This window comes from Eleutherodactylus coqui, chromosome 3 (assembly GCF_035609145.1).
Source record: "Eleutherodactylus coqui strain aEleCoq1 chromosome 3, aEleCoq1.hap1, whole genome shotgun sequence".
In the NCBI taxonomy this organism is placed as follows: domain Eukaryota; kingdom Metazoa; phylum Chordata; class Amphibia; order Anura; family Eleutherodactylidae; genus Eleutherodactylus; species Eleutherodactylus coqui.
Window position 1 is genome coordinate 132851500 of NC_089839.1, and position 21155 is coordinate 132872654.

Genomic DNA, 21155 nt, shown 5'->3' on the forward strand with positions numbered 1-21155 from the left:
TTATCTCCTATTTATCTCCTAGTATAGAATTTATTTCTCAATGTCTGTCAGTGTTTCAGGTTTTTTGTTTGCTTTTCAGGTTGATAATCGTATTCTGGTAACGGCAAATGCATTATGCAATTGAAATACTCTGTAAGTTACAGCTTTCAAAAAAATACAAATCAACTTGAGAGCATGAATTACTGCAGAAGAGAAATGTTCTAGAAGAACCGGATCGTTAGGGATTTTCATTTGCAGAGCTCATGAGGTCCAGACTGAACACAGACTTTTCTAGTCTTCTGCCTGCAGTCTTTTAGTGATGATTCTGTATACTGAAAAGTAATAGTTGTTCCTTAAAAGCATATCCATTTCACATCAAGGAGAAAAACCAAAAGCCAGTGTAAAATAATCTCATTTTTGCCATAGTTGATCAAACATTGTATCTTACCTGGGAAGTATATATTAATAAGTGCTGAATTTTCTTACTTCATATTGTAATGTAGGAATAGTTAAAATATTCCAATCCAATAGTCAAAGTAGTCCAATCCAGGAACAAGCTGTGCTCAGACACTCCGCTTACACTCCGGGCATGTTTTCTCTGCCATGCTGCAGTTGCTTTTTAACAGTCAGACTACTGCAGCCTTGTGCAGTATTGTATCCAGATAAAATAAAAACCGATACCTTATAAGTAATGGAGGGAAAACTCTAACAAATCATAACTGACAGATAGTAACAGATCCGTTCTTTTTCTCTTGGCTCCCATGTGAAAAGTCACTTATTGGTCAGGCAAGAACTTTCATGGACATTATTTGAAACTAACCAACTACAATGTTCCTATATACATATGTAACTGACACTTTTTTAAGTGGGTAGGTTGTAGATATGGTTGTTTCTGTTGATTTCTAATTCACAGAATGTCCCCATGACAACACTACACCTCACATGAATCAGAAAAAAGGGCATATTTTCCACTGTACTTCAAACTATCATCTCAGCATAGAAGTAAGATGTTGAAAACATTTTCTTTAACATATATTAAAGGGGTTTTCTAACATGAGAGGAAGCGAATCATCTGAATTTCTGAAAAAAATATTCAGGAAAGATGTATTGCCCCCTGATACATTTATACATAGTTATTAGAGCGGCCCCTTGTTACAGTCATTGGTATAATAGATGATGGTGGGATCTTTGTATTGTTCCCTGATATCTATACATACATATTAGAGAACCCGCTTGTTACAGTACTGGGTATAATAGATGATGGGAGTATTGTCCCTTGATACATTTATACATAATTATTAGAACGCCCTCTTGTTACAGTGCTGGGTATTGTCTTGTTACATGATGGGAGAGTTATCTGTATTGACCCCTGATATATATGTACATTGTTATTAGAGCGCCCCCTTGTTACAGTCACAGTCCTGGGTATAAATAGATGATGGGAGAGATCTCTGTACTGACCACTGATATATCTAATAATAATAATCTTTATATGGCGTCAACATATTCTGCAGCGCTTAGAAGACAGGGAACAGAAACAAAACCTACAGTGTAGTAATCAATTGATGTAAACAGTAGGGGTGAGGGTCCTGCTCCTACAAGCTTGCATACTGCAAATAATGGGGTGATACAGAAGGTAAAGGGGCTGGAGATGTGCACGGTATGGTGAGGTAGAGAGTGAGGGATGCTATACACATAGACAGTGGTCAAAATTGAGCCATATAGTGACTGATTCAGTATGACTCAAGGGGGCAGTTGATTACGGCTAACAGGGATTGCAGTCAGTAGGACGGGGAGCATGTTATCAGGCAGAGTAAAGAGGGTTTAGTTTAGGGGATATGGTACGCCTCCCTGAAGAGGTGTGCTTTTAGAGCATGCCTGAAGTTTTGTCTATCGGGGATAGCCCAGACAGTATGGAGTAGTGCGTTCCAGGGGACAGGTTCTGTTCTGGAGAAGTCTTGGAGGCGGGAATGAGAGGTTTGAGTTAAAAAGGCATTTATTCTGATTTAGTTAGTGGAGTGGAGAGCGCTAGTTGAGTGGTGGATTGAGATAAGGGAAGCAATGCAGGGCTGCGTGGTGCTGTGGAGAGCTTTCTGGATGAGGGTGGATGATTTAAATTGAATTCTGTATTTGACGGGCAGACGGTGCAATTGCAGTGACTGGCACGGGGCAGAGGTGTCCAAGTAGCGACTGGACAGGAAGATGAGCCTGGCTGCAGCATTCAGGATGCATTGGAGATTGGCGAGTCTAGCATAGGGGAGACCAATCAGCAGCGAGTTGCAATAATGGAGCCGAGAGTGGATGAGTGCAACTATGATTGTTTTTAGCGTGTCCACGGTGAGAAAAGGGCGTATTTTTGCGATGTTTTTGAGGTGTAGGTGATATGTTTGGACAAGAGATTGGAAGTATGGGGTAAAGGAGAGATTGGGCTCAAATAATCCCCAAGACAGCGGGCATTCTGTCTGGGAGTTCTGGGGGTGCCACACACCTAGATGGAGAGGTCAGGATGAGGTCGGTTACCAGAAGGCAGAAAAACAAGTAGGTCCGTTTTTGAGAGGTTTAGTTTTAGGTAGAGAGAGGACATAGTATTAGAGACAGCGGACAGACAGTTGGTGGCATTCTGAAGGAAAGTTGCTCTGATGTCACAAGAAGAGGTATCGTCAGCATAGGGATGGTACTGAAAGTCCAATCTCCTGATGGTTTGTCCAACAGGGACTGTGTAGATGGAGAAGAGGAGGGGGCCGAGGACCGAGTCCTGGGGGACCCTAACAGGAAGGGGAAGAGGAGAGGAGGCAGAGCCTGCAAAGGCTATGCTGAATGAGCGGTCAGATAGGTAGGAGGAGAACCAGGAAAGAGCAGTGTCCTTTAGTCCGATGGAGTGAAGCATATTGAGGAGGACTTTGTGGTCGACAGGTCGACAATGCTGTGGAGAGGTCAAGAAGGATCAGTAGATAGTAGTCACTAGATTTAGCCATCAGGAGGTCATTCATTTGACACTTTAGTCAAGGCGGGTTCTGTCTAGTGCAGAGGTCGGAAGCTGGACTGTAGGGGGTCAAGAAGAGAGTTTTCTGAAGGATGGCTTATAAGGTGGGAATAAACCAGGTGCTCTAATAGTTTGAAAATGAAGGGGTTTTGAGATGGGTCGATAGTTGACAGCTTTGCATGAGTTAAGGGTCTGTTTCTTAAGCAGTGGGAATATGTTAGCATGTTTAAGTGAAGAGGGCAAGATGGCAGAGGTCAGGGAGACGTTGAAATAGTAGTGAGGTGTCAGTAGTGTCAGAGTCGTTTAGGGTTGTGAGATAGTGAAGAGATGAGACAGGTAAAATAGACTTGTTTGGTGTGGTAGAGGGCTAGGTTGTAGGTTCTGAGCATAAATTTGAAGTGGAGAAAGTCTGCAAAGTTTTGTGAATTTCTTCACAGCCATTCAGCACAACTAGAGCAACGCCAGATGAAGCAGGTTTGAGATCTGAGCCAGGGTTGCTGCGGTCTGTATCAGATGGCTTAAGTCACAGGGAGTGCCGCTTCATCTAGGAACAGAGTTGTAATGTGTGGCGGCCAGGTCAGGGCAAGAGACGAGTGATATAGGGGACAGAGAAGACTGTAGGGTTTCAGTAACATTTTGGGTGTGAACAGCCTGAAAATTCCTGTGCGTTAGGTAGGTAGGAGGGTCTGGGGAGATGCTAGGGTGCTTGACAGAGAAAGAGAGGAGATTATGATCCGAGAGCAGGAGAGGGGAATTAGTGAAGTGAGAAGCAGAGCAGAGATGGAGGAAGACTAGATCAAGAGTGTTGCCATCTCTGTGAGTGGGAGAGGCTGTGAGTTGTAAGAGACCTAGGGAGGAAATGAGTGATAAAAGCTGAGTGGGAGATGGGGTCTTTGGTGGGGATGTTAAAGTTGCCTAGAATGAGGGTTGGAATTTTGCAGGATACGAATGGATGAGCCAGGCGGCAATGTGATCCAGAAACAGGTGGGGAGGGCCTGGGGGGCAGTAAATAATGTTAGGTCTGCGGCCCTCTTGCTGTTCCGGTCGAACTCGGGCATCACTCAGCCCCTTCTGTATAAATATACTTGTTTCTTCTACTTTCTATCAGCACTGCACTAGGTAGCCCTGCTCAGTACTCATAGCACAGCTGCAGCTTAAATGACAATCATCTTCCTATTTCAGAGAGCTGGGAATCCTCCCTCTTTGCCTCAGTATCGATGTATGTTTGTCTCAGACACTAAGCATATCTAGGTTGCCTGTTTCAGGACTGTTTTGTCTGTTTGATCCTGTATCTGTATATACTGTATGTTCTTTGCCTTGTGTTTTTGCCTGTGTGTGTTTGTCCATTTCCTTCCAGTCTGTTCATTGCTCCTGTCTCTATAGTAAGTTAGTTCTGTGTGCCCTATTTTCAGTACTTCATCCCTGTGTCCTGTCAGGGATAGTTAGCCTCGATACTCCAGCGTGGGGCCATTCTTATCAGGACGTCTACTCTGCTTTTAAACAACAGCTTTCCTAACCTCCTGATTTACTAAGGGCAAGATTCCCCTTCTGAGATTGCCTTGCAGCGTTTCCTTTGACCTCTGAAGTCAGCTGTCAGCCATACCAGGTCTGGTCCAAAAGCCAGGCTGGTTGGTTAGCACAGTGGGTCCACTTCTGCTATCCGTAGCATATAACTGCTACTCGCATGGACAGAGGATGGAAAAGTCGTAGGGTATGTACCTTAAATGATGGGAAGGTGAGTGAGGATACCAAGGAGATGACCTGAAAAGTGCATTGTGGAGAGAGAAGAGCACCAACTCCTCCACCACGCCTGTCTTCCGGTCTTGGGGGATCATACAGATAATTAGATAAAAAGTAATATATGCAAAAATTCAAATAGATAAGCAGTAAATAAATACAAGTGACTCTTCCAAAGTCCCTGTATCTAAAGTTACTAATCCCAAGTCACACATTTAAAAAACAGCAAACTTTAGAAGACAGCACACTTATGGCCCTTTTACATGGGACAATTATCGTTCAGAGTTGTTCAAATTCCCACAGGAGCACAGGGAATAATTGTAAATGCATGCAGCGACTGGACGAAAATTGCTCAGTTTCTGTATGCAGAAAACTGAATGACACTTCATTGAATGTAAACTGCAGTCGTTCACTTCTGAATGACTGTTTAAAGTGAATGGAGACAGACGGGAGGAGAATGATCCCCACCTGCTCCACCTCCATGCCGGCAGCGCTGTGAGCGATGCTAGCGATACTCCTGTGTAACAGTACAGGAGCGAGCATCACTGGGAAGAGCTGCCCCACAGCTCGTCCCTTTTAAATGGGGCATTAGAATAGAGTTTGCATGCTCACTTATGTTTGCTTTATATAGCACTTGTATGTGTAATACTTCTGCGCCTTCTGTTTGTTTAAAACATTCACCTATTCCTTTTGCTTCTTATTTTAAAGTTGGACAGATAAGAACAACTTTTCTATAAACGGAGAAATCATGCAAACAAGAATCCCCCTTCATTAAAGACTAGGGACAATGACTCTGACACAAAAGGAAGGTATGGCTTTCCTAAATGTGCGGGCTTGAACCTTATTCATCACATTTAAAAATTGTTAAAACAAAAAAAAATTGTGATCACTAGCCACATATTTAACTGGAATGTTGGAAGAATTTTGGTTCAGGGAACTCACAAAATTGTCTAAAGATAGCTTATCCCAGGTAAAATTATCGGGCACATGTAAAAGTGCCCTTATCCCCCTAAATAATCAGCCGTCCCAGTGATATATTGGCATTTTTTATGAATTTTGGGCAAGATATATGTATCGTCTTTCTAGGGTCAACTAACTACCAATTAGGAGAACTACATTCCTACTCTTGTCACTGGATTTCACAATTTAGTTCTTCTACACTGTAAGTCGTATATAGCATCTTGCTTCTCTAATGAGATACTACCCAAAAATATATATGCCGAATCTATCATCTGCAAGTCTTGGCTTATCCCTTCCACAAAAGCTCTGACAACTTTCCTTCAACTTCCATTTTCCATTATTCTTCAAGTTCTTATTCAGTTTGTCAAATCCTGGGAGAGTTGTTTGGAAATCCCAAGTTTTAATTCTTTCTACTGGTCACATTCTTCACTATCGAGGTCATAAGCCGATTAACATGGCCTATGTACTCCTCTTCCTATTTTTTAAAAATTGTTCACTACAAAAATCAGTGACTGTTACAGTTCTCTTATGGAGTTGTTCCTAGTTCTGCATTAGTTAATATGTCTTTGCTTCACGTTGTTGGACAGTTTTGAAGTATTGTTTACTGCATATGTAGTGGCCCGGAAGGTCCTCCAGAATAAACCACCATATCAGCATCCTGTTCCACCTTGCTAAGGAGGCATAGAAGGTGTCTTTGGTCCGATGAACTCTGTTTTCCCCCTTCCTTACTTTAAAAATCAACAAAACTGCTTATCAAAAACTGAACTACCATTGGCTGTTTGTGGTTTTCCCTAATTGGTGGAGAGAACAGAAACTGAGACAGAGCAGGAAAAAGACCAGAGACAGAGCGGAGGAGTTGGAGACAAAAAGTGCGGGAGAGAGTGAGTTGGGTTGGGTCGTCGTCGTCGTCGTTGGACAACAGAAAGTGTGTCAGAGCCAGTTGGCAGAAAGAGAGTAATAGCCTGGGGCAATCCAGAGAAGGGAGTCACTACAGCTCAGAGATAACGTACCTGGGAGTGAGGACTTTATCTAATCTACACCACCTGGTGATAAAAGACAGTGGATTACAGGAAGGTGTGGAGCCACCCTGTCATCTTAATCTTATATAAACCCTTGTGAAAGTCAAGTAAAGAGGGGGGACCAGCTTCTAGCTTAACTACCGTTAAAGTGCAGAAAGAGAGAGCGTTGAAGAGATTGTCAGTGTGAGAACTCAATTATATTCCTGCGTTGTTCTGCTTGCATAAGTGTATCTTTGGAACTGTGTTGTGCTCTCCTTGGACTGTGCTGTATTTAGTAAATTGTGCGCTTCCAGCTTTGCTAAAAAATCACATCACTGGGCTTGTGTCAAGTTATTTCCACCATTTGATGAAAGTCCAACTGAAGTGCTGGCGTCACCCGTAACCAGTACAAATTTTGGGTGAATGCCCATGGATGGATTTCTACTGTATTTCCCGCGGCGGAAATCTGTGCGTGAATTCCGCAGCTATTAGGTTCTATTGCTCTTCAGCTCTTAGGTTGCCATTGCTCACATTCGGAATTCCACCGCAGATTTCCGCAGTTGGAAATAAATAAAAATGTTCTATTTGCCGCGGATTTATGCTGCAGGAGGTCTCCATTAATATAGCATTAATGGAGACCGTGGAAATCCTAGATCACCAGCAGGCACTTTTTGTTTTTAATCGCTGTACTCCTGCAGCTTAAATCTGCGGGCATATCCCGCGCACTCGTGGGCATCAGCCGTTAAAGGAGACCACCTGTATACAGGTAACCGCTGAGTCAGCGTTGCCTGGAGAGCCCTGTCAGAGCCTTGGCAAAAAGAGTTGCACACGTCCCTCTAAGGAGGAGTCTGGTAGAGCCACCGTAACAAGTGCCATCTCTACCCCCGCCAGCTCCTCAGCATGGGTCTTGTGTCTCGATCGCTACATATAATGGGAATAAATAGTCTTTAAATATATTCTTTTAATTTCTGAAACTAATTTTCAAACACCATATTAGGAAATTTTGAGCTGATAGAGGAGAGTCGCCAACTCGGTAGACTCCTTTATTAGCCACAGCGATGAGTGTCCAGAAAGAGTGTCTATGGCTCCGAAAGACCCATCACATTGTACAGTGAAGAACCCCAGAGTTCATTTTATAGTATAATATGTCCATTTGTTTGTGTTGAAATTTTGTTAAGTCCATATTTTCATTAAAATTCAAAGTTTTGTGTCATAATCCCCCCCCCCCCCTCTTATTTATGCTGTGGACATTTCTGGTAATGAAAATGTACAGCACCATTTAATTGTATTTCAGTTTAGCGCTCAATTACTGTCTGCTCTATAGAATTATAAAAGTGAGTGTGGCATTTTACTTGTGTTGTCTGTCCAGAATCGTAAGTGCACTAGATGAAAATGAATCTTAAATGTTAAACTACTCTGTCTTGATTAGCTTACCTTTAACGCTCACTCTAACGATTTCTAAATATCGTGATTAATGGTTGACATCTCCAACTTCAAGACATAAATTAGAAGTTAATGAATCATAACAAGGGAAGATGCACTAAACTCATGCACAGAGTTTTTGTAATGTTGATTGATCTTGTTTTTTGTTGGTTTTCAGGTGGTGCTAGTGAGATGGAACGAACCTTTCCAAAAGTTGGCAACGTGTGATGCAGATGGAGGAATATTTGTGTGGATCCAATATGAAGGCAGATGGTCTGTGGAACTGGTCAATGATCGTGGAGCACAGGTGGGCAATAAATCTGGTGTGAATTAATGAATTTCAGTATATGGAAATTAATTTTCCTTTTAAAGAGAGTAAACATTGTGGGAAAGACAGGTAATGGTGTGTAGATGGAAGTTTAATAGAGTGAAAGTTCAACTTTAAAGTATAATATTGTATTTTTTATGCCATTTTAAAGGGATTTATCATGACTATAAAACTTCTCCAGCTGCTGGGCCAGTTATAAAATACAAAAAAATAGATCATACCGTATATACCGGCGTATAAGACGACTTTTGAACCCCGAAAAATCTGCTCTGAAGTCGGGGGTCGTCTTATACGCCGGTAATACCAAAAAAAAAAGTGTAAAAAAAAAAAATCATTACTCACCTCCCCCGGCGTTCTGTCGCGCTTCGGCAGGATGTCGCTCGCTCCTCGTCCCCGGCGCAGCATTGCTTTCTGAATGCGGGGCTTGAATTCCCCGCCTCCAGAAAGCTAATACACACGCCGTCAGCCAGTTACAGCCATTCAATGACAGCATTGAATGGCTGTGATTGGCTGAAGGCGCACGTGGCTTCAGCCAATCACACTATTCAATGACATCATTGAATGGGTGTGATTGGCTGAAGCCACGTGCGCCTTCAACCAATCACAGCCATTCAATGCTGTCATTGAATGGCTGTAACTGGCTGACGGCGTGTGTATTAGCTTTCTGGAGGCGGGGAATTCAAGCCCCGCATTCAGAAAGCAATGCTGCGCCGGGGACGAGGAGCGAGCGACATCCTGCCGGAGCGCGACAGAACGCCGGGGGAGGTGAGTAATGAATTTTTTTTTTCTCCACTGTATTACCGGCGTATAAGGTGAAAGTTGGGGGGTCGTCTTATACGCCCCGTCGCCTTATACGCCGGTATATACGGTACTCACTTCTCCTCAGACCCACAAGCAGTGCTGAATGGCTCACATTGCCCCAACTTCCGGATAGATAGCCAGGTAGAAACGCGTGACTGCTTCTGCCAATCGGAGGCTGCAGTGTCACCGTTGGCACTCCTGGCATCAGCACTCATACCTTGGATGCCATGATGCCAGGAGTTTGGGGATGTTTATATAGTCATGTTTAAAGTGGCGGGTTTCCTACCACCCTGTCGTGCCCACCAGGGCAGGTATTTTAAAATGGTCTAATCATTGAATTTCAACTAATTTTGCAGTTGCGTCTCAAGAGCCATAACTTTTTCATTTTTCCATTGACATGGCCATATAAGGGCTTGTTTTTTGCAGGACAAGTTGTGATTTTTTTTAAACAGAGGGAGGAAAAAAAGAAATGAGGAAAAAAGAAAAAAAGGGGCCATGTCATTAAGGGGTTAAATAATGTATTAACTTCCTTCTCTGGGTCATTACGACGCACGGATACCACATGTGTGATTGTATTTTTGATTTTTTACAAAGTAAAGGGAGACAAGTGTTTTTATTATTTTTTTTAATCATTTTTAAACTTTTTTATTTTTTTATTTTTATTTATTTATTTATTTTTGTCCCTTTAGGGGACTTCCACAGGGACCCATCAGGACCCCCTGATCACATTCCGGGGGTCCGATGGTGACAGCCCTTTACATGCTGCAGTGACAGCCCTTTACATGCGGCAGTCACATAGACTGCCGCATGTAAAGGGTTAACACAGCAGAGATCGGAGGTTTTCTCTGATCTCTGCTGTAAGAGCTGGTACCTAGCTGTCCTCTCACAGCCAAGCACCAAGCTCTCCCTGCCACAGAGACCATCCGCTTGCTTCTGACAAGCCGATGGTCTCTATGGCAACCTGTAAACTCGGCAATATCTTCTGCTGGTTTTTCAAAGCCCTTGCTTTGTTCTCTATGGGTCTGTGCAGGCAGAGCACAATGTCACAGCTTGTGGCATGGTGCTCTGCAGCTCCCATAGTGATACATAGCCCGGAAATCTTCCGGGCTATGTCGCTATGAGCAGTGGAGCTCGTCCTGGAAAATTTCCGGGCGTGCCACTCAAGGGGTTAAATCCCTTTAATCCACATCTAATCCACACAGCATGTTGATAAATTTTCATATACTTTTGATTTGTCTTTGAGTTTTCGTTGGGTCAACATCATGGGCAGTGATAAACGTTTAAGCTCTGCTGAGATCCTCTAATGTGCATTATGTATTTGAGTCAATTTGGTTTGCACTTGGAACTGGACAAGTCTTTAATTGCAGGAAGGAACTCTGTAGGGGCTCCCTCTGTTATTCTTTTGGCTCTTTTACACGGGCTGGGCCGACAGTCGGGTAACCGACTGCACAAGCGCTGACATCACTGCTAAGGTCGTTGGCGGTCGTGTAGAGCGTTTAGACTGAAAGACATTGCTGGGTTCTCGCCAGCTTATTGTTCAGCACTTTACCTTTTATGTGAAGCGCTGAGCGGGGAGTGTTTACACTGAGCGAGAAGCCCATAATCCAGTGATTAGTTTTTTTTGATGACTTTCAAAACAACCACAAACAAATAGATCAAGACTGTTTGTTTAAAGAGTAATTGAACTTTTTAAGAACTTGTGACATGTCAGAAGATTTGATCAGTTGAGACCAGATGCTGAGAACCTCACTGTTTGCTGAAATAAAGGGTCTGCAGCACTCACTCAAGCGCTGTGCTCCTTTAGCTGTCTTTACTGCTTGCACAGGATAGGAAATAAATGATCACTGGGGGTCTAAGTACTGGGACCCTCAGCAATCCTGAGAATAGTGCACTATGGAATGTCCCATGTGAATGGAGCAGTGGTGCACATTCGTGATCACCGCTTCGTTCACTTTTATATGACAGAGGGAGATAGCGGAGTGGATTGATCTCCCTTCATCCCCTAGAAATGAATGGAGTTGTGTTTACAAATGCGCATCATGGCTTTATTCACATAGGGATAGCAGAGTGTGCTGTTCTCAGGATTGCTGGGGGTCCCAGCTGTCGAAGCCTCACAAAATGAACACCAGCAGAATACTTGTTTGCATGTTTCTGACCAAACTATTAGAAATAGACTCCATGAGGGTGGCACGATGACCCCCGACGTCCCTTAGAGGGACCTGTGGTCACAGCTCAGCAACTAGTAGTTTGACTGGCGTTTGCTAGAAAGCATTACAATTGGCAAAGTGTTCCCTTACAGGGATTTCTGGACTATACTATAGATGACCTATTCTCATAGTAAATTGGCAAGGTGAGCAATGTGGCCTCTTCTCAGGCATGTGATATCAGCTCAGTCCCATTCAGGTGAATAAGATTGAGCTGCCATACCAGCCACAGCTGCTGTACAAGGTATGGTGCTGTGCCTGGCATAGAGTGAAGTGACAGCTTGTTGTCAGGGATGCTGAGTGGTGGATAGGTCATCTATTGTTTAGTCCTTTTAATCTTTTTAAGCAGTGTATAAATTAACATATCAATGGAGATAACAATGACAGTGCTATTGCTGCATATAATGAAAGTGTGATGTGTGGTGGAATCAACATCAGATTTACAAACAGAAAATGTAAGTGCATCTACAATGGACAATAACATAACTCCAGCAGATCTCACCGAGAGAGACTGCCCAAAGTTATACTAGTCAAGTTAGCCAAAACATTGAAATTGAAAATACTGAATTTTCACAGGTGTGGCCCAAAGGGTTATAGCTAAGCCGTAAAGGAAAGCACAACAGGCTAAATTGTAAAGATGGTTAATTGGGTGCAAAGAATGTGTGTGTCTAAAAAATGTAGGCCTTCATGAATCTCAGGGGTTATCTAATATTACTGAGTGAATTAAATGCCAAGTGAGCTTTAATAGATCAGATAAGGTCAGTAGCGCAGCTGCAGGGGTCGCACTTGTGACCCAAACCCTAAGGCCTATGGGCCCCCCTCGTCACACTAAAGCTCCATTTAGATGGGACGTTTGCCCGACACTCGTCCCCGCACATACTAGCAGATGCACCGGAGCTAGTATCGCTGGCTCATAGCAGGGCAGCAGAAGGAGATTTCTCTTCTCGCTCTCCCCCGCCCCTCTCCATTTACATAACATAGCGGCCGTTTAGTACTGAATGGCTGCTATTTGCAAACGATGCCTGACACTTGTCCCGTCTAAATGGGCCTCAACACTACCTACACTGTCATTCTTAAAGCCTCCATGGCATGCCCTGCAGCAGTCACTGTTTTGTTTCTTCATATGATTTCTTTTGTCTGCTCCACTCCACTTGTGCTGCATACAAAAGAGAATAAATGAAGAGAATGCATGGAGCTGGAATGGAGCAGACAGAAGAGATCAGATGAAGATACAAGACAGTGGCTGCTGCAGGGTGCGCTCTGCTGAGGCTGTAAGGATTCAGCAAAGTTGTTTGTCCACCTCTTCGAGTGTTCGCACACGGAATAGTACTATCTCCCCCATCATCCCCACACTCAGCCACAACCTAAGAAGTAGTACTGCACTATCAACTTGTTTGATACAATGGCAACGTTGCTGAATCAGTGGGGTACTACCTCTGAAGCTGTGGCTCAGTGTGCATAATGGAGGAGGCAGTATTGGGGCTTCCATTTTTGGTACTTTAAGAGCACATCATGCATAATCCCACTATTGTAGACGTGAACACACAAATTGTAAGCCTTTTATGGAAAGCATATGCTGTTTACAATCCGTCTTCCAAAAAAACACAAGTTAAAAGCTATTGATGCTTTTGTTCTGCTGATAAAAGTTGGTTTTATTTCAGACTTTTGATTGTTATTGAACACGTTTCTGACACTATAGGCTGTGCGGAACAGTTACAACCCTGTCTTTCCTATCCAAACATTTTAGAGAGGCTTTCAAAGGTGTACGGCAAGTGAAGGATCAAAACGCCAGCCTTTATGAATACCCTAAGGCCACTCTCACACATGCGCTTTTTACCACAATTACCGCAGCGTTTTGAACAGCGCAGTAATTGTGGTACAACACTCCCATTGATTTCAATTGGGCCTCGCAGACCTGCGATCGATGGCGGCATTTTATAACACCCCAATTTTCAAATGCCGTCTGCTCTATTTCACTGTCTTTTCGTGCTTTTTAATGCATCTCGTCACCATCGTAATGATGGGGTGCGTTTTAAAAGCGCTGTAAACGCTGTGACTTGCATTTGAAAACAGTGGTAAAAGTCGCAGCAAAACGCTGACACTGTGTGTGAGAGTGGCCTTAGTTAACTGGATTTTTAAAAGAGCTTGATGTAATGTATGATGGCCTTAGGAACTACGGTATCCATCGTTTCTTCACAGTTGGCAGACAGAGCTTGCATAGTTACTCAGGCAGACAATCGATTCCCTGCTACTCAAAAGGAAGGAGAACTTAACGATATTGAGTCAAAGATGGAGTTTAAAACTGTCACATTGTCCAGTCGAAAACTTCAATAAGCTGCAGTTCCCGACTAATAATTCAGAAGGCTGAATGCTTTATGCATAACAAAACGTAAACAAAAGTAGGGAAATGTTCAGCTTGCCATGACGATGCCGAAAATACCAACAGTTTCTCGGTGACTGTAAAATTATTGAACCAGAAACACGGGCCCTAGATATGAAAGATGGAACAGATCTGCAGCAACACAACAGCTTGACTTTCAGAGACTTCAATTTTTTTGTCCTAACCATGACCCGGGCTCCATAAGGGTGTCCCCATATTGTAAATTTACTAAGGGTCTAGTTTGCAAGTTATTTGCAAAACAAGTGACAATTGTTACAACTTAGCTAGTTTTTGCTTTTCTATTCCAAGAAAACTTGGTACAGTAAGGGTGCTTGTCCACCGGCGTGATTTCGCCGGCGGTAAACCCCCGGCGAATCACGCCGGCCGACGCTTCCCATAGCATTGCTATGGAAAGCGTCGGCACCTGTCCACAAGCGGAGAATCATTGCGATTCTCCGCTCGCGGCGGGCAATTCGCAGCATGCTTCGAATTGCCCCGATTCTCCGTGGCCAGCCTATCTATCAGATAGGGCTGCCTGGCGGAGAATTGGTGGCAGCTTCTGCTCCCAGGCGGCGGCTCCCGCCGCGGGATTTCGCATCAACCGTGGACAGGGGGCCTTAGGCAGAGAAGATGATTCTTAGTCACCAGTAACAGTTATTAATATTTATGCTTTGAACCATTTTTTTGAATTCTATACTTTTTGTAAGGTTTGTTTTCCACTTTCTCCTCTACCTCCTCCCAACTTTTTCCTCCACTATCAATTGGTTTCTGTCTCTGTCTTGTAAATCTTCCTCTCATCCTGTTTGCTTTTCACAGGGTTTTAATTTACTAGATTGAAGCTATGTTCGCTATGCGAACATAAAATGGTTGTGAATGTTATAAGAACTGTTGAGCCGAGGATTCGGCTTGAACCGTTCCCTGGCCGCGGCTTGGTCTTCCACGTTTTAGGGACATGGCAACAGTCCAACTGGTAAGCACTTGATATGAACATCTCCCCGCAGCTCCCGCCCCGCACCGGCCCCCGAATCTTTAGGGACGAGCAGGGAGATACTCGGCTAAGGCACATTACTCGATCGAGTAGTGCCTTAGCGAGTATACTCGCTCATCCCTAGTTACAATACATCTCAGAGGAGACCTGGAGCTGCTGACGTAACCTGGGAAAGGGGGCGTGGCCTAAATTGTTGCAAGTTGCACCACAATTTTAGTGCAATTTTTGTTGTAAACTGAGCCAACTTATAGGCGGTACAAATTTAGATTGGACAATCTTAAACTTTAAAAGATTTACCATCCATTTTAAGGCTGTCTGAGTTTGACTGCACTAATGTATAGACAGTATTAGTAAATGTGTCCCAATGATTACATAAAAAATTCTGTAAAGGAAGGTAATATAATAAGTTATATCAGGCAACCTACATTACTTGTTTAACCCTCTGTATGAGTTATTTTGATCATGTTGTTTAGCATAATAAAGCGAAGCATTGTGACATGACCGTAAATCATCCCTATACATGAAGCTATCGGTCTAAATTAACCAAACACTGCCTTGTATTTCATTTTTTCTTTAGGTGAAATGTATAGCGTTTTCTATCATTTGTTTTGTGGGTTAAACATGAAGGTCCATTTAATTGCACTATACGTGACATACAAATCTAGAGAAGTAGCGTTCTAATTTACAAAAAAGCCTGGAGCATGAAAATTATGGCCCATGGATATCTGCACAAAATTTGCGACTTTTGAAAAGTGGACGTGGCTTGATGTGAGGAGTGTGGCTGCTCCAGATGGAAAGATTTATGTATAATTTATGCCAGAAACTGGCATAAATTTATACTAGAAATGTACGCTAGGTCGGACATTTTTAACAAGGTGCATGGAGCTACTGAGATGCGCCTCTTCATGTATTCAGCACCCTGTGCGCCATTTGGAAATCATACTAAGCCTGACGTTGCAAAAGCCAGGCTTAGTAAATTCTGCCTAATGTTTTTTGTTAATTTAGGTATACGATACAGCAGCACACCTATGGAGCTTACATCCTTCGAATATTCCTCTGTCAGTTCTGCATCTTTGTGTCTGAATAGAGTTATTTTTGTCAACATACTGAGGTTATCCTTAATTAGGCCTCCTTCCCACGAACGGATTTCCGCCGCGTAATTCGCGGCGAAAATCCGCTGCGTTGCCCGCAGCTATTAGGTTCTATTGAACCTAATAGCTCAGGGCACACAGTGCGGGATTCCACTGCGGAATTCCGCACCGTGAAATCTCCCATCCTCACCCGCGGCATGCTCTATTTGCCGTGGGTGTACGCGCTGACGGCTTCCATTGCAGTCAATGGAAGCCGTCCTTTCACGCTATCTCCCGCTGTAACACAGCGGAAGATAGCGTGAAAACGCTTTCCCGCCTACCGCCGCCGCGTCATGTGACACGGTGGGCGTGTCATGTGGCGCGGCGGCGGTGGGTGGGGAAGCGTCATGCGGGAGCGAAAACGCCGGATCCGCTGGTAAGTATGGGGTCTCTGGGGGGCGCCATGACGAGCTTCGCCGCGGAATATTCCGTGGCGGAGCCCGTCAAGCTTGTGTGCAGCCGGCCTTAGTCTAGCGGCTGCAGAAATGTAATGCATAACACTACAACACTGCTTCATTCCAGTGTGCAGACTATTGAAGGACCAGCAGCACTTATTTAGTGCAGTGGCTTTTCCATTTTGACTATCATGAGGATCTGACTGCCAGAAAGTAGGAACACCACCAAGCTAGAAGGTTATAGCGTATCCTATCATCATGTTCACTTCTTGTAGAACAACAATTTTTAAAATTATTTTTTCAACAATACAGTCTGCCCTGTTATATAGAGTAGTGGAAAGCGAACAATTTTGTGAAATGTCAAACTTTTTTTTTTATTCTGCCGTATTTCTATTTTTGCCTCATACTTTCTTTTTCTTTGCAGTAGTAATTTCCAGTTTTTAAGATAGAAATCCATTTATCAGCAGAATTCTAATACATGTAAGTCTACAATACAGGAGCTCTGTACTGCTACAAGTAAAATTGGTAAATATCTGCCATTTTTCTTTTTAATCCTGAATGGAACCCATTACCTTAGTTTCTACTCAGTAAAAGCAAGTGTGCTTTCAAAAGATATTGTGTGAGATATGGAAGACCTGGGTGATGGTGCTGCCTCGTGAAGAGAAAAGAATGAGACTCAAAGCCAAGGAATGAAACTTTGATTTTCTTTGATCCAGTAATGAAGTGTTTTGCGGTAAAGACCTCTTCCTCAGACTGATGGAAGGTAAACTAATTTTGACAAGGTGCAAGAAGAAGAAATGCAAAAAATGGAAAAAGCAAAGAGAAAAGAACACGCATAAGCATGAGAAAAACTTGTATACAGCCATATATGAAGGACTATATTAAAAGCGACATACGTAAAAATGATGACTAAAAAGGATGGATATTATGTGTGTGTGTATATGTGTGTGTATGTATATATATATATATATATATATATATGTGTATATGTGTATATATATATATATATATATTCATAAGAAATATGAATATACATATAAGTTATATGAAAAAAAAATTCATAAAGAGATACTTATTCAGGGTGCGCCACAGAAATGTAGCCTTCCCCTGACAATACTGCGACAGAAGGAATGATTGATCTGGATTATGATTTTCTCCAGCAGGCTTCAGGGTATTTTGTCGCTTCCGAATTGTATCGTGTGCACACGTCGTGGAGCAAATTAGACACAAGCTATCAGCCTCATATCCAAAATGGCTCTCTGCCCAGAAACAGCCAGACAGGGCCTTTTATTGTACAGACACACAATGGGCGTGCAACAGGTTACATCAGTAACATATAGGATTCTCATTTGTCGGATCATATAGAATCCCCCCTCCTTCCTGCCCACCTTCTCTCAAGTCCAATGTATAAGCAAGTCTTTGTCTCACAAACATGTGCTCGAACCTGAAAGTGAAAGTAGATATCTCTTTGTTGAAGAAGATCCTGTGTGGGGGATGGGGAGGACTGGGAAAACACTCAAGATGAATACATAAGCAATAACATAACACTGTGATTTAACTCTTTCCTTATGCAGCAGAGTTTCACATTAGGCTGAAGTCACAAAACACACATAATACGTCTAGTGCAAATCGATAGACATTTTACACCAACCAATCATCATGTCTATCACAATCCCCCCTTAAAATGTCTATCCTCTAACTCTCTATCTAATTTTCACAGTTCTCTGCGCGTGAGCCTATAACTGGAGCGCGTTGAAGGTTCGTTTTAGAGTCTTCAAGGGGGTGTAGGACTTGTCCATTCCTTCTGGGGATGCATCCAGCAAACTCATGGTGGGAGCGGCTTTTCCAGCATCAGTTTCACAGGTCTCTCTGACACAGGGGATAACACAGCAGACTAGAACAGAGAAGGTAACCATCAGTTCACATACAACAGCGACGCCCGTCTGTGCCAGGATCCTTTACCACCCGCTCATCCATGGCGAGTGCTGGTCCCAAAAGTTAGCTCTTTTTAGTTAGTGCGGTCAGCTTCTTAATGGCAAGTGCGTCTTTACCCGCGGGTCACGTGTCGTCTAGGATGTAGGTACAACAAGTCTCCCCTATCATCTTACAGACACTCCCCTTTTGAGCTAAAGTCATATCTAAGGCCATTCTATTCTGAAAAGTCATAGTCGAGGTAGGTCCTATTGGTCGACTAGTCCCTATAAGGCGTCTCTAGTATAATTTATAAACCACTGTTAATTATAATAAAACATAATTAATCCAATCAACGTTTATTTACCATAATGATCAGGAAAATGGACTCGAATCTAGTTTTAACTTGGTCTCTAATTTTTAAAACTTGTCAGGTACCCCCCTTGGCTATCCTATGATGTCAATGTACACGTGTAGATCAAAACTACCACCAGGGGTCTCTCTTCTCGCTCTAGCATAATGTTACAATACTAGTAGCGTGCACAGGTACGCACGGCGTGGGACTCCCTAATCTTCACCCACACCAATGTCCCTCCTGGAGATAGTCCTAATGGTGAACACGTCCAGGTCGCCTCACCCTTGCGTCAGGGTTTTCCCACTGCCCGTAAGTCCCTACTCCTAGGAGGGGGGGGATCCCTACCTCACCTCAGAGGGAGGCCATGGATTCCCTGGGCTCATTTCCGGGCATCCATACCCTCTATCTGTACAAGTTAACACCCCACAGGGTGTGCCCTCGCCGGAACCTAAGGTCTTCTGCACTATCCCTAGGCAAATGGGAATTCCACTGACAATCCATCTTAGGAGATCGGGGCGGCCGCAGTACTAGTACATTTCTCCTTTTCTTTGGTAGCGTATGTGGTTGGCATTATCGGAACTGGATCTTCATCTTTTTTAAACAAGGGAAATATTGGTGAGTTCCCCAAAAATCTCCCTCCACCCTGCCTAATTGCCTGGCAGGTGTAGTTTCCAGGGTAGTCAGTAATACTCTCTCCGGTGCAAAACACTTAAGTAGTTATAGAGTATTCCTTCTTCCACTTCTCACGGACAGTGTAATTAGCGGAAATGTCCGTGAAGAGACTAATAAACCACTCTTCAGCATCTACAGGGAGATTTAGGGGGACCATCCCCGAGTGTGGTAGGGCACTACCGCACACGCAACAGTTAGACTTGTTGCTCCTGTTAGCATTGTACCTCATCAACTCCAACCAGAGATTCTGGTCAGAGTAGCCAGTCGCTACTGTCAAGGTGTCCACAAAAGGTAGGGTCGGCTATGATCATCATGTTCGTCAAGGTCTTTATCTTACGGCGGAGGGGGTTAATTATGGGCACGGGACTAAGTGAAGGCTTCCATTCGGCTGCATCTACCATACCCCTTATTTTAAACTTCCCTAAGGGATCTGTCCTCCCGTACCGGTATGTCCCCAGACTATAAGTCTCCCCGTCCCCCGGGCTTGGATCTCCCATGGTTAATGTAAAAACCGCATTAAAACCAAGCAACATACTAAGTTCAGCCTTCCAATACCTGCTGTCATTATTCTCAAGGAGGGTTATACGACTAATTAGGGATTTCCCGCTCCTATCTTTCTTATTTAAGGCACTTCGCGGTTTATAGGACTAGTCTATTCCTGTGTTACATCCCACTAATCCCCAATAACGGCAGTCTTCTCCCCAGACATTATCAGTGGCGCGAACATATTGTATTCCCCGGGTATGTAAGTCATATAACCAGCTGGACTGAGCTAAATCTGGCCTGCGGTGGGATCTTGCGCCTAGACACGGGACTACAGTACAATAGTCGAAGGAATATGCGGCTACTTGAGCATTGGACGAGTTATACTAGAAGGTAACCATACCCTCATATTCTTCCGACTAAGGATTCCAGTTGCCACCCTCCTCTCTCACTAGCCCTAACCAGAGTAATGTCCTCGGCACAACTAAGATTGGTCTCCCGGATCTGAAGCTTTCTTACAGTATGAAGCATGGATCCATGTAAGTCTTTTGGCTAGTTTCACAGCTGTGGCAGTAGTCAGAAGCACCTGGTAGGGGCCATCAAATCGGGGCTCAAGAGGGTGCTTCCTGAGGAACTTCTTGACGCACACCCAATCCCCAGGCTGCAAGATATGTGTCCCAGTGTCTGCCTCTGAGTCTGGAAGAGAACACCTGTGCATAGGCTTTGGTTAGTTCTTTAACAACGGAAATCACATACTCAGTCAACACATCAGATTGTAATTGTAACTACTGAGGATAGTAACGACCTAGCCTTGGGGCTAGCCCAAACAATCTCGTAGGGAGATAATGTATAATCCCCCCTGGGTTCATATCTAACACTGTATAAGGCTATTGGATGACAGTCTTTCCAAAGTGGCGTCATTTTTAAGTATCTTACTTTTTTAGCGTGCCACTACGTCTCTCCACCCTTCCACTACTCTAAAGATGGTAGAGTATGTAAAAGGCCTGGGATACACCCAGAGCAGACATGACATGTTACATTCACCTGCGAAGTTTATACCTCTGTCTGACTCTGAGTCACTTCTGGTACCCCATATTCACAGTTTACCTCGTTCATGAGCTTCTTTGCGGTTACCTACTTGTTTGCCTTGGTAACAGGGTCGGCCTCCAACCTGCAAAGACATCAACAACAACAAGCACGTATTCATACTTCCCAACAAGTGGGAGCTGAACGTAGTCAATTTGCAATCCCTGAAATGGGTAGAGTGGTCCCGGCAAGTGTGATGTGGCAAATTTACTTCTGCCCTGACTCACCTATGGCATAGATCATGCTAAACCGGACAAATGATGCAGCAGCTACAGAGAACCCAGAAGTCGCCCATCGTCTTTCAAGCGTCGTCGTCATTGCTGGTTTACTAGGTGGGTCTTTC

At 43.7% G+C, this 21155-nt stretch overlaps 1 protein-coding gene across 2 annotated transcripts in view; it reads left to right on the forward strand.

Annotated features, from left to right (window-relative positions):
- The window catches only part of TULP4 (TUB like protein 4), a 248843-nt gene that overhangs the window by 97981 nt on the left and 129707 nt on the right, over nt 1-21155 (forward strand). For both annotated transcript variants that reach the window (XM_066596090.1, XM_066596091.1), the window contains exon 3: nt 8258-8386. In XM_066596090.1, the coding sequence (XP_066452187.1) occupies nt 8258-8386 (129 nt within the window). The remainder of the gene's footprint in view (nt 1-8257; nt 8387-21155) is intronic.